Genomic DNA, 15,376 nt, shown 5'->3' with positions numbered 1-15,376 from the left:
GTGCGCTTCTTGGATATGATGTCCTTCATGAATTTGGCATAAATAGGCATTTGCTCGAGTGCCTCGGAGAATGGGATGTTGATTTCTAACTTCCTGAACATTTCTACAAACTTCTGAAAATTTTTCTCGTCCTGCTTCTGCTTCTTGTTCCTTTGTGGGAATGGGAGCTTTATTATGGGTTTTTGCTCAGTGGACTTTTCCTTCACAACTGGCTTCAATATGACTTCTTCCGTTGGTGGTGTTTTATTTTCTAAGATTTCCAAATCCACTTCAAGCAGTGTATCTTCTTCCTCAACTTTCTTTTCAAGAACTTCATTTTCTTTTCCACTTCTTGTAGTTACTGCACACACATTATTATGCTCTCTTGGATTTGTCACAGTTGCACTTGGTAAAGCACCTGGTGCTTGAGAACTCGTGATCTGCTGTGCTATCTGTCCAAGTTGAAGTTCAAGATTTTTGATAGAAGCATTAGTGTTCCTTTGGTTATTTCTTGTCTCTTCCTGGAATTTAACATTCTACACTGCCATTTTTTCAATGGCTATCTCCCAATCTGCTTTCTTCGGCCCTTCTTGCTGATAGGATTGCTGAGGTGGCTGATATTGTTGCTGGTAAGGTGGTTGTTGTTGAGGCATGTACTGTTGTTGTTGAGGAACTTGCTTTTGGACATTACCCTGTTGATCCTTCCACGAAAAATTTGGATGATTTTTCCACCCTGGATTATAAGTGTTGGAGTAGGGGTTATTTTGCCTCAAGAACTTTATATCCTCCACTTGTTCTGCAGTAGCAACACAATGAATGGCAAAGTGTGGTCCAGCACAGATTTCACAAACCATCGCTTGAGCAGGTGAACTTGAGCTACCGTCTGAGTACCTAAATTCATACCTTTCAGTCTTCTTTCCACTTCAGCTTTAATTTGATCTTCCATGTTCACAACCTGATTCGCCAGTTTTAAATCAATTTTTCCTTCAGGTTGACTCACAGTACGATTATAGAGCTCCAAATGCTCATTAGCAGCAATAGCCTCAATAATCTTCTTAATACCAGTGGCTGTTGAGAAATTAGTTGAGCCACCGGCAGCTGTATCAATAAGTTGCTTTGTCTTCAATTTCAACCCATTCACAAAGTTTTGCATTTGTTCAGTTGCGTCCAGATTATGAGTGGGACATGCAACTAAACACCTCTTAAACCTTTTGTACGCATCTCCCAGTGACTCTCCATCCTTCTGTTTAAAATTCAAAATGTCATACCTCTTGCGGATATACACAGAAGCTGGAAAATACTCATTCAGAAATGCTGTTTCCATTTGTTGCCAAGTAGTAATACTTCCTGCAGGTAGGGAATAAAACCATTCTTCGGCGTCCTCAGATAAGGTGAAGGGAAACATGACCAACCGTTTTGCTTCATCTGAGTGTCCCTCAATTTTTAATGATGTGGTCATCGTCAGGAACTTTTGTAAGTGCTTGTTGGCATCTTCATTGACTTTTCCTGAAAAAGGTTTACTTTCCAGCTGACGAATGGTTGACGGGTGCAACTGGAAGTGAGCAACATTTACCGGTTGATTGACTATTGTCAATCTCACTGCTGGATTATTTTCTCTGCCATAATCACCCAAAAGTCTTTCCGGAGGAGGTAAGTCAGCCATGATATGAACTTCTGGTTGTGAACCTGTGTCTGACTCAGAATCTGAATGTTCGGAGTGAACAATGATTTCTTCCTCTCTTTCTACTTCTGCCAGTCTTTCTCGTTTAGCTTGTCAGAGCCTAGCACGCAAAGATCTTTCGGGTTCTGCGTCAAAATGAAAATCAGCTGAGGCCTTACCTCGCATAAACAGATTAGACAGAGGTTAGTATGATAAAAGTACAAAAGTAACTATAATGATAAAATTTTAGTCGCGGAGCAACAAAATTTTAATTGAAATAATTCTGTTAACTCTATTATCTTTGGCAGTCCCCGGCAACGGCGCCAAAAACTTGATAGGAAAATAGCAAGTGTACTATTTTTGCCTATTGTAGTGATAAAAGGAGTTTTCTCCGAATGTCGATCTCAAGGACTGCTTGAGGATATAGAGTTGGAATATGATTTCAATTAAACAAAAGATCACTGGTAAATGGTTTGGTTTACAAGAAAATGATTAAAATATGCAATTCAGAAAGAGCGAATAAATTAGTTAAACGAATAACAGATATGAGTAATATGCTAAGGGTAGGTGAATGATTCTGCCTGCAATAATTTCGACTTATCAGTGCAATAATATACTTCACAGCAATTGATTACCGGTTCTCTAGAGCATCTAAGCCTAAATCCTTAGTCAGAAGATCTTTGAACACATACCCTAACTTCTATGTCCATAGTCAATTACGGTAATGATCAAGCAATCAAATATCGAGAATTTTCCGGTCAAGATAAAATATTTCTAGTCCTAGATAATATTTATTATCAAATGTTCTTATTCAAGTCGATAAACAATAGCTGCCCAGCTTAATATTTAGAAAAACTCAAAATCCGTTTTTCCGACGGTTTACGCATTAAGAACGATAACTAGAACAAATCAATTTAACAATGAATAACAAAAATTAATGCATTGACAAATACGAACTCATTACATTCAGAATCTGGGTCACCCCCCTTAGCAAATGGGGGTTTAGCTACTCATAATCAAAAACAAAGCAATGAAAAGAATTGTTGTCATTACAAAATCTGTCGAGGAATCAATCTTCAATTGTGTAAACTCTTGAATGATGTGAAACCCTTGCCAAATTCTGAGTTCTCCAGCGCTCTGAACGTGTCTTTTCAGTCAAAAATCGTCCAACCCGGTGAAATTCGCAGTACTGTTTTATATAGGTCTGAGATGGGCAATATTTTGGGCCTCATACGCGTATGATGCTCCCTATACGCGTATGGGCAGAGCCAATTTTGCACATGATTTCTACAAAACGCGTATGAGACGCGTATATGCTAGGGGTCATACGCGTATGACATTCCCATACGCGTATGAGCAGTCTTGTTTTTTGCCTTGGACTTTTAGGAACGCGTATGGGGCTTGTGGCTTATTGAGCCATACGCGTATCAGGAGGGCCATACGCGTATGGGCTGCCTTGACTTGGATTTTCTTCCTTTCTTTCTTGCTTGTCTCAGCTTTTGTGCTACTATTCTTGGACATCCATGCTCATAAACCTGAAACCACTAATTATACCAACAAGAGCGTAAAAAGGAACCAGAAAGAGATTGTCTTAAGCAAAATACTTTTTACTGAAAAGAACTAAGATAACTTAAAATCACGTGTTAAATCAAACAGTTTACCTGAATTCTTACTTTTTAAATGGTGAAATACTATCAAAAATGGTGACTGATCACATACCCCAAGAGGTCTCTTGAGGTGAGTATTATTCATACCTTTCAGAGGACTAATAACAAGCTTCCTTTCAGTATTACCATGCTCCAGAATCATAGTCCTTATATCTCTAGTATCTCTATTGAGATGACTAGGATCCTTGTGAGTATTGAGGACATTCGAGTTATCGCATGACAATGTCATGACATTTAGAGAAGAATTATCCTTAGACATCATTTGTTGACCATCAACAGTTTCATCCATAGGCAAGGTGACACAATTATACTTGTCACTAGACCAAGAGACATTATTTTCCAAAAGACAAACTTCTTCAGAAGTATTGTTTCTATCAGCAACACTATTAGCATGATCTTCAACACAACATTTTACCAAAATAAAGTCGGAATCACAAGGATATAGTGCTTTGCTTGTACTCAATACTAACTCCAGACTTCCTTCGGCTTGATTGAGGTGGTTCATTTTCGGTCCACCAATTTCTGAAGTTATATCTGATCTTGTTGCAGTAAAATGTAGACGCATCCTAGTCATGCTTTGATGCAGATTCTGATAACTACTTACTCCTTCTTCATCTTTAGAACCTTTCTGGTGACAGGAGATCGAAATTCCTCCATAATTAGTACTTTCCAGACTGAGTCCCTAGACAACCGTTCTTTGCATACTTGCTTCGATAGTGGATAATTGATTCTTCCATCTGTTTAGCTCGCGATCATAGAAACTTTGTCAACCTCAACTGCATTTGTTTGATAAGATGTTGGATCATTTCATCTGACATCCCTTCCTTGACACAGAGAGCTTTGCCAATTTCATTCCCTCCATATTCATGACTGACTTGGGGTTCGGTCAACATCATATACCATCTCCTCGGATCTTGGTTCATGTCACACACACACACACACATTCTCAGCTTGAATATGAGTTCAAGCACTCACTGAACACTGATATCGACCTCTTCACTTTGATATTCACCTGGACAACCATTCTGAAAAAAAGACTTTCTTCAGCTTGAGAAGCAATGTCTTGCTTACTTAGGATATGCACCTCGTCGTCTCTTGGTATCGGGTTCCCTATCTCATTCCTCTTATATTGACTTGGTTCAACTTCCTTCCCATTTACCTAGGACTCTTAGGTCACTAATTTATTGTCATACCTTGAGACACAACTGGGACTTGAGAAATATTCCCTTGATTTGTAAATAGCTCTTTGACTAGGAACATTAAACCCCTATTTTTGAGACCGATCTTTTTGCATTCTAGAAACCAGATCTCTGACATCTATCTGAGTTTCTTCAGCTTAAGCATTTGCACTAGGTTCTCTAATGTCGGTATCAGATGTTGAGACATCTTTAGCACAACTTACTCCAATTGATGCTATAGTTGTCTTCACAGTATTCTCTTTTCTGGAAGAGTCAGTGATCATATTTGTAGAGTTCATCATCTTCTTGGACTTGGTCAGGTCACAGTTCTCTACCTTGCAAAATATGGCTTTGGAATCCTCAGACTTCTTCTTGTCTGAGCTCACCATCTTGGCCTTAGAGAGGCTATCACTTATGACACATGCATCTTTCTTTCCTCTTGAGCCTTCAGCCTTCATAGACTTGAATCTTCTTCCATGCATAACATGGCTTATGTCTCGAGACATAGTTTTCACACATGTCCCATGAATGGAAACTTTTTTTGCCGTTAGATTCATCTTAGTATGTTTCCTTTGATGAGATAGCATTCATTTGGGATATCCTGTCAAATTGTAACATGTAGCCTTTGAATGACCAATCCTGCCGCAATGATCGCATTTAAGGTATTTATGTTGAGGGCTATCGTACCTTTTCTAGGCTCCCTTCAAATGTTGTGACATAGATTTTGACATCTTCTGCTTCTGCCTTTGAGGGACCTCCTTAATTTTCATCCCAACTTGACTTCTAGAGTCAAGGTTTCTTGTTTTCTCAGGGACTTTTTCACTTAGGAGACTGGTACTAGTACTTGACCTTCTTGTCACTTGAGTCATGTTATGTTGGTTTGAGTTTAATAGCACACCATCTCCTTTAAGATCCTCAATCATTGCCAAAAGCTTCTTTTTCTCATCCTGTAGTAGAGCAACAACATTTCTGTGCTCTATTACTCTCTTACGAACCTTTTCATTTTCCAAACATGTCTCTGAGAATCCTGATGCAAGTTCACACATAGTAAGTTCTCCAACGTATGACTCAGTATCAGACTCTTCATCAGATTCACATGCATCAGTCATGATATCTTCTTGTTTGATTGTTTTCTTTCTGTTTTCTCTTTTGAATCTTTCCCCTGACCATGATGTCAGAACATAGTTTGGTTCTAATCATATCTTAGTGTTTTGATGATAACAATTAAATAAATTTTGTATAAGTAAATGTGGTACTCTAATTATATGTTTCTCATTTCAGAAGATGTTCTAATACAAGTACCATCAGAACATGAACTTTATGTAAAACAACCTTTAATTAATTACTAATAAATCTATTAGTGTTTAAGGGAGAACACTATAATAGGTGATGTGTGGTGAAAATTATATTCAGATTTCAAGAAAGTACTTAAAACTGTAGAAAATATTTTCTTAGCATTATATGAAAATGTTAGAGGCGCAAAGAACTCTCTTTGTAACTCATATGCATGATTCCCCAACATGGATCATGTATCCATGTTTTTTATTTGCTTCCTTTCTTTTAATAATTATCACTTAGTGTCTTGCATAAATTTGATCTTGGTTAGAACACTACGACAAAATTTAACTTAAACAACTGACTTCTCTTATATGATAAAGTTTGGTTGTTATTATTTGTGTTGTATATTGTAGTTAGGAGTTGAAATGTTCTACTTAGTATCATAGTTGGGATATCTTTGCATGCCCTTTTTATGCTAAAAAGGATAAATTAGCGAGAGTGATTATAATTTTACTTAGGTGCACACATCTGCAGCTAGTAAAATTTATTTTTTTAAATTGAATTTTTATTTTTTAGATGCCCAACTAATTATTCCCAATGAAATTCTTTACTTTTTGTTTTGTAAAATAGGAGAATATTTTACTAAAATGAATATTTTCATTACTGCAAAAATTAATCCTCAAAATATAACTTAATTTCTATCTACACATAGAGGTTTAGAGGTTTAGGAGGAATTACAACACATGTTAAGTATTGCTTTAGTAAGAAAGTAGAGGATTACGCTAACAAAATTCAATTCACATCAAATAACTACACTAGGTAATGCTCAAAAGTAGACTAAAATTTCTCTACCTAGCATCCAATAATGAGATAGTTACTTGATTTATTGAAGATGATGATTCTCTTTCATAAGAAAAAAGTTCCCTTTCTAATGATTTTATTTTATATAAATAACATGGTTCTTGTGGTTGAGGTAAGGTATTACTACTTTTCAACATCACAAGCACAGATGTCATGTCTGGTCGATCATTTGGATGATGTTGTATACATAAAAGACCTATTTGAACGCACCTCAAAGCTTCATAGAGAATGCACGTGTCTTTCAAATTTTCATCAATCATTGTGTGTATAGTTCCCTCTTTCCACAATCTCCACGCCTACACCAATTTAAAAGAAATTAATATCTAATAGTTTGATATTAAAAATAATTGATGTTTAGACAGTACTCACATGTCCAATAAGATTGTGATCATGTTGATGGAAGGTATGTGTTCTATTTTTCATTCCACTTATAAGTTCTAGCAATAATACGCCAAAACTAAATACATCTGATTTAACTGAGAATAACCCGTCAATGGCATATTCAGGTGCCATATAACCGCTGAAAAGAACAAATGAGAATAAATTTGATGTTCAATATCAATCATAGTAAAAATATGACATATTTTCATATACTTACTATGTACCAATTATTCGATTTGTTTTTCCTTCAATTTGATCACCTCCACATATTTTAGCCAAACCAAAATCCGAAATTTTTGGATTCATGTCTTTGTCTAATAAAATGTTACTTGCCTTCAAATCTCTGTGTATGATTCTTAATCTTGAATCTTGATGTAAATAAAGAAGACCTCGTGCAATTCCATTTAAGATATTTAAACGCAAAGGCCAATTTAATGATTTACTTTGAGTTGAATCTGGAAAAATTATACAATAAATTTAGTTCTTTACTTATAAAATAAAAAATACAATCAAATCAAATATTTAATATGCTAAATACTAAGCTTTAATATAGTTACTTACCAAAAATGAATGAATCAAGGCTTGTGTTTGACATGTATTCGTAGACTAGCATTTTCTCTTCTTTTTCAATGCAACAACCGACAACTTTGACAAGATTTCGATGTTGAAGTTTAGCACATAATATAACTTCATTTTTAAATTCTTTCATTCCTTGTCCAGAACTCCAAGAAAGTCGTTTGACTGCAACTTCTTGACCATCAACAAATTTTCCCTATATTTTATAATAAAATTAATTTTTAAAACTAATGAGATTCATAAATTTTCTTTTTCCCAACTTTTAAGGTGTAAGTTTAAATGTAGTTTGTAGAAGTTTTATTTATCCGCCACAAAAAATTTGGTAGCATTACCAAAAACTAAAATTCATTGAAAGCCTCTAAATTTTAAATTATATATATAAGCGTAATAATATAAAATGGTATTTATTGATTGAATGAAAGTACGATAATTAATTTATTTATAGTAATAAAAAAATAAAAAAATAATTTGTTCTTTACCTTGTATACTGGTCCAAAACCACCTTCGCCTAATTTGTTTTCAATTGAGAAGTTATTTGTGGCATATAGGATTGTACCAAGATCAAAGAAAGGAATTTCCAAATCATCATGTTCACAATCACTATTGTCTTCCTTCCACTCGATGTTAACTGTTTCAAGGCGAAAAAATTCATATTATGGATAAAATATATTCTTATTGATTAACATAACTATCATGAACAAGAAAACAACATCCCCAAAACATGATTTTAAATTACGGTATGTCACTACAATTTGTAGCAGCAATATTATTGACAAAATAGTTTTCGTAGCCTCATCAAACCATAATTACAGTATATTTTAAAATTATACGCCCGATTGCATTAGAAACTACATCAGACAATTTCGTTAAAAATCTTAAACACTTCCCAATTAAAATTTGCGTTGCAACCGCCGTATTATGCATCGCATCAACTGCACAATCGCATCTACAACCCCATTTAGAATCATGTCCCAAAATACTTAAACAAGTTAAAATTAATAAAACAAATACAGCTTTGCTAGAAGAAATACTTCTCACAAACCAAAAAATCTCCTCGCCATTAGTCAAAAAAAAAAAAATCTCCTCGCCAATGTCTTGTTAGTGAAATATGTTTATGATATATTGAAGGTGTATATTGCAAAAATAAATAGAATCTTGTGAAATATAGCATGCTCTATGGGTACAAACAAAATACCTTTATACTTTATCTTTGTTCTATATATGAAAAATGCCAACAATGTCACAATAGCTACCGAAACAATTGCTGAAACTGCATAGATAACCTTTTTAGTACGCCCATGTCTATCATCTGCAATGAAAAACACGTGATTTGCAAACAATTACTATGACCCTTCTACTACTTTAATAAATAAATAGTAATTGAAAAATTGAATAATCAATGCCTCTAGTTCACATATAGATCAGATATATGCATTATTCAATTAAATATCAAAAGGATCAGAGAGAATTCAAAAGAGTGGTGAAGTTTACCTATGTCTAAAACATCAGTTCGAACATATAAGGCCAAGTCAGCGTCTGTAACTCTCAAATCTTTAAGATCATCAAACCAAATTGAACAACCAATGTTTCCATTCTTTTCACCCAAGCCTGAGTAAGCTGTGCATGAACAATTCTGCAAACACTTGATCTTGCATTCATCAAGTGTCATATTTTCATCAATCCAATAATTTGTAGTATCCGGCAACTTCATTCCCACAACTCTTCGAAATCCGCCTCTATTCTCGACTCCACAAGTCCAATTTCTACTTCTTACACAACCCTGTGTCCAGTCCATTGCATCCCACCGTTGAGGCGATTTCGGCTTAAATCCTTCTAAACACTGACAAATCGGCGATCCACCAATGACACAGACTCCATTGGCCCCACAAACATTATAAGCATCACACCTATCTTGTGGCAGGTTCTGATAAAGATTCCATGTTTTAGATTCAGCAATCCATATGAGACGTTGCCGAACCGAAAGCGTTTGGTTCAAAACAATTATCGAAATCACAGAACTGTTCTTAAGCGTGTACCTATAATAAACTTGTTCTTGATTGCTTACAAAATCGTAATTAAAAAGCGGGTTAGTCCTTAACCCAGATACTCCCATAGACATAAGACCACTCGACATAACACCGATCATTGCTCCTATTCTGTAGATTTCAACCGAACCTTTCCAAAACATTATTTCAGGATTTGTGTCAAGTCTAACAAATGAAGAAGTAAAATCACCTGAAGATGGATCTTCCCAGCTTTTCCATGCAGTGAGGCGCCGATTGATACCGGTTTTCTTGCTCCATCCAAACTTCATTCCTGGCAACATCGTATCAGTAGGATAATCAAAGCTCTGCCATACAAAACCGTCTTCATCAGTTTTAGTGTCCTTCTCATCTCGAATCACTAAATTTCCGTTGTCCAGAAGCTGGACAACTGGAGTTAAAGTCTTCTTTGTTGTGTTTGTTGACCATAAAAGAGACTGATTGTTGTTTAGAAGCACCAGATTTCCTTGTTTGTTTATCATCAACTTGCTTGAGTTGTTGTCTTTGATAGGATTATCACGATTTGCAACCCAAACAACTGTTTTAACAGGGATGTTTTTGTACCAAATTCCAACATAGCGGTTCCGAGAATTACCAGGAGTAAAGAAACCCAACTCGAAGGTTCCATCTTTAGAAATCAATGTGTTTCCATCGGAAAGTGAGTATGATGGAGTAATAGTATCGCCTCCATAGGAAATTTCTGAGAAGAGTAATAGTAACATAGATATAACTAGCTTGGCCGTGAAAATGGTCATTTTAGCATGTTTCATGATAAAATTGCAGAAACTAATAAGAAGCAATTTTTCAATAGCATGAATTCAGAGGGGCCATTTTTCTTAGGTGGTTGAACTTTGTTCTTATGCGAGTTGCCACTTGACAATAAAATATGAAGAAATTCTATTTGAAGAAATCATTAATTATACTCAATTAATTGAGGAAATTATTTTATATACATATATTTATTAGAAAGCAGCTTTTCAAGACCATTTATTTTAGAAGGTTGACTTGTCTTACAAGCCATAAGGCTATCAAGTGAGAAGAAAATAGAGTATTCTATGTAAGGAAGAATGATTATTTTAGTATTTTTAGTTAGAGAATATCTTATCTCACTTCATAGATTTCTCATATATCAGGAGTGATATCAAATTTGTAAAGGTGTATTTTCTGAAATATTTTTTTTTATTTTACATTGATTTATTTTGTATAAGTTTACGGAATTGTTTTTTCAATTTAAAATACTTTCATATATGTATCTCTATAAAAACTTAAATTTTGAAAGAAAAAAAATACTTTCAAAAATGTATTTACAAAAACAGAAAACATAAATGTAATTGTGCATCATATCCAAAAATATTATGGAATGAATTAAGATATTTCCTTTTAGAAATACTGTGTGTCTGTGCGTGTCACTGAAAAAAAAAATATATGTATGTAAATATAAATAAACAATAGAAATACTTCTTTTCGGCATTATTTTTTACTAAAATGGAGTATTTATTACCAGCCAACCATGTGTATTTAGTAAAAAAACACCTGAATAACAAGTAAACTTTTTGCGTAAACTGGTCAACAAATATAAAAGTCTAGTCTACTGTAGGTAACATTTCAGCCTAATAATAATATCAATCAGTCAAAGTTTTAATTATTTTACAAATTTCAATGTAAAATGAATGTTTTCATATACGAGAAGTTGACTCATTTGACAAGCTATCTTATTAATTAATTTGGTTATAATAATTTCCTACTTCATTTAAGTTAATGAAGATATTTTAGTTCATTCACAAATATTATATGATATTTATGTTTAGAATAATAAGTCAAGTGTGAATTGGAGATTCATATTAGTTATAATTGTAGAGACTTGAACATTTATAAGTGGGAGAACTCATACATTAGATACTTTAAAATTTTAGGTGAATATGTGGTGTCTGTCACTTGTGTATTGCTCTTGGCTAATGTTATGCTCCTCTTCATTAACTAACAATTGTCGCTACGGCGAAAAAATAACCAGAGTCGCCACTAGTATATATTTATCCTATTAAGGGAAAGGAATATCATAAAACCTAACAAGAATAAGAACAAGGGCTTACGACTAAAGAACAAGGTACGAGAGTCGGTTACACGAGGGGAAGGTATCAGCACCCCTCACGTCCGTCGTACTCGACGGGATCCACCTATGTTTGTTTCTAATCAAAGGGTGTTTAATAATGTTGAAAAGCATAATGCCAAAGGGAAATGCATGCAAAAAGGGGAAAGGAAAACACGGGGAAAAGAAGGAATATTTACAAAATTGGGCTTGTTCAAGCCCCGCAACTTGATGCCTACGCATCCCTTTCATGAACCATAGCGCCGTAGTTCGGCTCAACAATTTCCATTTATTTTGTGTTTTTTAGGTGAAAGATACTAAGTTCACATTCCACCGATGCTCGACCTCTGGAGACTTATCCGCCTAATTCCTGGAAAGGAAATAACATGTTCTTAAAAGAAATAGAAAATGAATTGGTTTTTGTTTTTTTTATGTAGATTAGTGATGAACGAGTCCCACTACCGGGACACTCACCACCTCTCTGCTTTGTTTAAACTCTGAGATTTGAACCATGTGAGTGTGTGAATGGAAGAGAAAGCAAATTAGGGAACACACCCACTCGTCTCTCTCCATTGTGTAGATGAAAGCATGGTTCTCATCAATATTTATTAAGTATTTTATGTGTTTTTGGTTGGTGTTTTTTAAAGGGAATTAATTTGCGACTTGAATCACACAAAAGTATGTGAGTGATAGAGAAACAGATTAGGGACTACACCCACTCATCTCTCTCCCACTAAGGTTTGTAATAGTGTGATTCAAATCATGATTTATTAGGTGTTTTGAAATTTAAAAAAGAAAAAGAAAGAAGGGAAATTCTATCCTAATATTAATTCTACCTAAATGATCATAGAGTTTTTAGAATATAGGGAAAGCTACCTAATGTTATCATACAAAAGGTTTTGGTTAAAGACCTAAAAAGCTATGTTTTAGTCCAATTCAATCAAGCGAAATGTTCAATTTAATTGACCTAAAATTACCTAAGGGAATATGAAATTACAACTCACAAATCAACCAAAAAGATCAAGCAACACAATCACGTTGAAGTTGGTATAAAAAAATATAAGAAACAACTCAAAATTAATACAAAGTTAACCTAAAGTGCATTAATATTTTTCATGATTTTTTAATGTTGAAATTGTGTTAAATCCTTACACCTAATAAGAGAAAAATTAGTATTTTTAGGAGATTTATTAAAAGTTTTTTTGTAAAAAAGAAAATAAAAGAAATTGGAGAAAAAGCGAGTGGATCAGGGGGGGTACAATCCTGAAACAAGGTGGTTGGCCTAAGTGAATTGGCGTTGGCCCCACAGAGTGAGGCCTAGGATGGATTTTTGTTTCAGCTTGCCGATGTTACCAAAAAAAGTGCGTGTGATGGGCTCTCAATGGTGGTGAGAACAGGAATTATAGCTTGAGCCCAATGCAATTTCCAAATCTCTCTATGAATTTTTAGCATCATTATCATTGTTACATTTTATCAATATCGAAACAAAAAAAATAAAAAATAAAATTAAATAAACAAAAAAAAGTTGAAACGGTGGCGTTCTAATAAGGCTCAGAGTGACTACTCAGCTTCAGTTTCATTCGAAACATGCCTTGTCTTCCTTCGTCCCACTCTCTTGCTTGCCTCACTGGAGCGATTTCCGGTGGCCTGTCTTCGCTGTGGATCGCTATCCCTACCCTCTCATTCAACAAAATTAGAACACAAGCCCTACCTTATCTCTAACGCTCTATACGAATATGAATTCAAATCTCTGGGATTTTCCTCCAGGAAGCGGGATCGTAGATCTCAAAAGGAAACCCTAGGAACATCTAATAGCAATTAAATCATCCTCAATCAAAGAATCATGCAACCAGGTGGGGGTTTCTACTCTACATAGTGTATATAACCAGGAGGTGAAGTGATTTAAGCAACAAAGAGGATGTTTTAGGCTTACCGTCCAGAGCAGTTCCAATGACTCTTCAACGGCGACGATGGTAACGGAAACCCAGAGATGAGATTCCAGCAGCACGACGCGAAATAAACGCGGAGTCTTGAAGAGAAACCTTGGCTTGAAGCAAATACAAAGGCGACGGAGAATTTTAGGTAACATGCACTCTGAGCTCTTACTTGTTCTTGATTCTTCTCCGTCCTCTAATTCCTTCGATCATCTTCTTCTTCTTTTTTATTTGTGAAACTCTAAGTTGTTGAGTTGTACTGCATAGTTGCTTGAGGTTTAGCTCAGTTGTTAGAGTTTTAGAGGTTGAAACTCTAGCAACTATAGTGATTAGAGCATATAGTGATGTTTAAGGAAGATGAAGGTGATGGTGAAGGTTGAAGGAGATTGAAAAACTGCGAGAGTGGTGAATGTGAGAGGGTGATGAAGAGAGGGAGGGAGAGAGAGAAGTGGATGGAGAGTGATGAATTAATTGGAGAGAATGATGAATATGATGAAAGGTGAAGGTGATGAATGAAGCGTGTGTATGAAAAATGGAGGTAAGAGAGTTTATATAATGCTTAGGCTCGGATGAGTTTTGGCTTGGAGATAGGTTTTGGTGGTGATTAGGATCGGTTTTTGTTAGATCTAGGCTTGGAGTTTGTTTGGTTGAACTCAGGTGGTTAACTCACTGAGTTAGTTGGTTAGAGTGCTGACTCAGTTAGTTATGAAGGCGAGAGGTTAGAGATTTTCTGTAGGATTCAATTATAGTTAGCTATTTTCTGTTATAAGTTTGTTAGTTGAGACTGTTATGGGTGTTTAGGGTTGGCTATAGGTGCAATGAGTGTTAGGGAAAGGTTAGTTTATGACCGTTTTGTCTTTGTTCTACTCTAAGTGAAGTGCTTGGGATGTGGACTGGTTAAATGGTGTGCAGTAGATCAAAATGATAGTTACGATTTATTGATGAGGTGGCAGTTGGTTGAGAGGTAATTAGAATTAGTTAGTATTTGGTTAAGAGGTTGACAGTTGGCTGGAAGTGTTTGTTCTAAGGAAGTTAGTTACAAAATTCTGTTAGGATTAGTGAACTAATTTTGTTATGGTTTTTGTGAATGAAATTGTAGGGCTGGTGTATGTACGGCTAGCAGTGAAACGGTTTCCCCATGGATCCGCATAATTGATGTAGTTATAGTGAGTTTGAGGAAGGGACCGGTTTGTGCAGGGTGATGTTCGTATGGCATAGCCTTGTTTCAGTTTAATTTGTAACAACCGGTTTTGGAGCATTTTTTTCTTTGCTGCAGGATCTTTGGCATGAATGGTCAGTTTAGGAAGATATGAAGATTGTTTGTCATAGCTGCAGACTAGTTAGGAGAGGTTAATTAGTGTTAGAGAATTGTTTAGAAATCCTGTTAGGAATTCTATTGTGAGGAGACGATTGTTAGCTAGTGCACTGGATTATTGAACCAATATTATTAGTTTTTGGGGCAGGCGTGATCATGAGTATCACTACGGGTTTTTCTCTCGGATGGATGCAAAATACGATGGCTCGGGTTGCGCTGATATGTCGAATTGATGTTGGCTTTGAAGTGTGTATTTTATATGGTTGCAAGTATTTGATCAGGTATGAATGTGCTAGATTATTTTGCATGTGTTTTGTGCATATGCTTGATGTAACACCCTTCTAAACCCCCAAGCAATATATTAAATAATTCAGAGTAACATGTAAAAAGGATGATACAACTCGCCAAAAATCATTTTT

At 35.3% G+C, this 15,376-nt stretch overlaps 1 protein-coding gene across 2 annotated transcripts; it reads right to left on the bottom strand.

The window, feature by feature from the left end:
* Positions 1 to 6,432: 6,432 nt before the first annotated feature.
* On the bottom strand, positions 6,433 to 10,522 carry LOC131620423 (G-type lectin S-receptor-like serine/threonine-protein kinase At4g27290). 2 transcript variants are annotated; one of them, XM_058891492.1, is made up of 7 exons: positions 9,072 to 10,522; positions 8,776 to 8,889; positions 8,060 to 8,208; positions 7,566 to 7,776; positions 7,222 to 7,459; positions 6,993 to 7,143; positions 6,433 to 6,919 (listed from the first exon to the last, which is right to left on the bottom strand). In XM_058891492.1, the coding sequence occupies exons 1-7, from the start codon at positions 10,390 to 10,392 to the stop codon at positions 6,611 to 6,613; spliced, it is 2,493 nt and encodes an 830-aa protein (XP_058747475.1). In that variant the 5' UTR covers positions 10,393 to 10,522; the 3' UTR covers positions 6,433 to 6,610. The 2 variants fall into 2 exon arrangements, 1 of the variants encoding a protein (XP_058747475.1); XR_009289108.1 differs by having other exon boundaries at positions 6,780 to 6,919; positions 7,229 to 7,459.
* Positions 10,523 to 15,376: the final 4,854 nt, after the last annotated feature.

Source organism: Vicia villosa, linkage group LG7, assembly GCF_029867415.1.
Source record: "Vicia villosa cultivar HV-30 ecotype Madison, WI linkage group LG7, Vvil1.0, whole genome shotgun sequence".
NCBI classification, from domain to species: domain Eukaryota; kingdom Viridiplantae; phylum Streptophyta; class Magnoliopsida; order Fabales; family Fabaceae; genus Vicia; species Vicia villosa.
Note: the sequence above shows the minus strand (reverse complement) of the source record. Positions and strands in the feature narration are given on the sequence as shown.

What these genes read in the sequence shown, in the direction of transcription:
- LOC131620423 (XM_058891492.1), bottom strand. Translation starts at nt 10,392, where the DNA reads ATGAAACATGCTAAAATGACCATTTTCACGGCCAAGCTAGTTATATCT. An exon ending in AACTGATGTTTTAGACATAG is followed by an intron (nt 8,890 to 9,071) that starts GTAAACTTCACC and finishes TTTTCATTGCAG; the next exon opens with ATGATAGACATGGGCGTACT. An exon ending in CCTTGATTCATTCATTTTTG is followed by an intron (nt 7,460 to 7,565) that starts GTAAGTAACTAT and finishes TAATTTTTCCAG; the next exon opens with ATTCAACTCAAAGTAAATCA.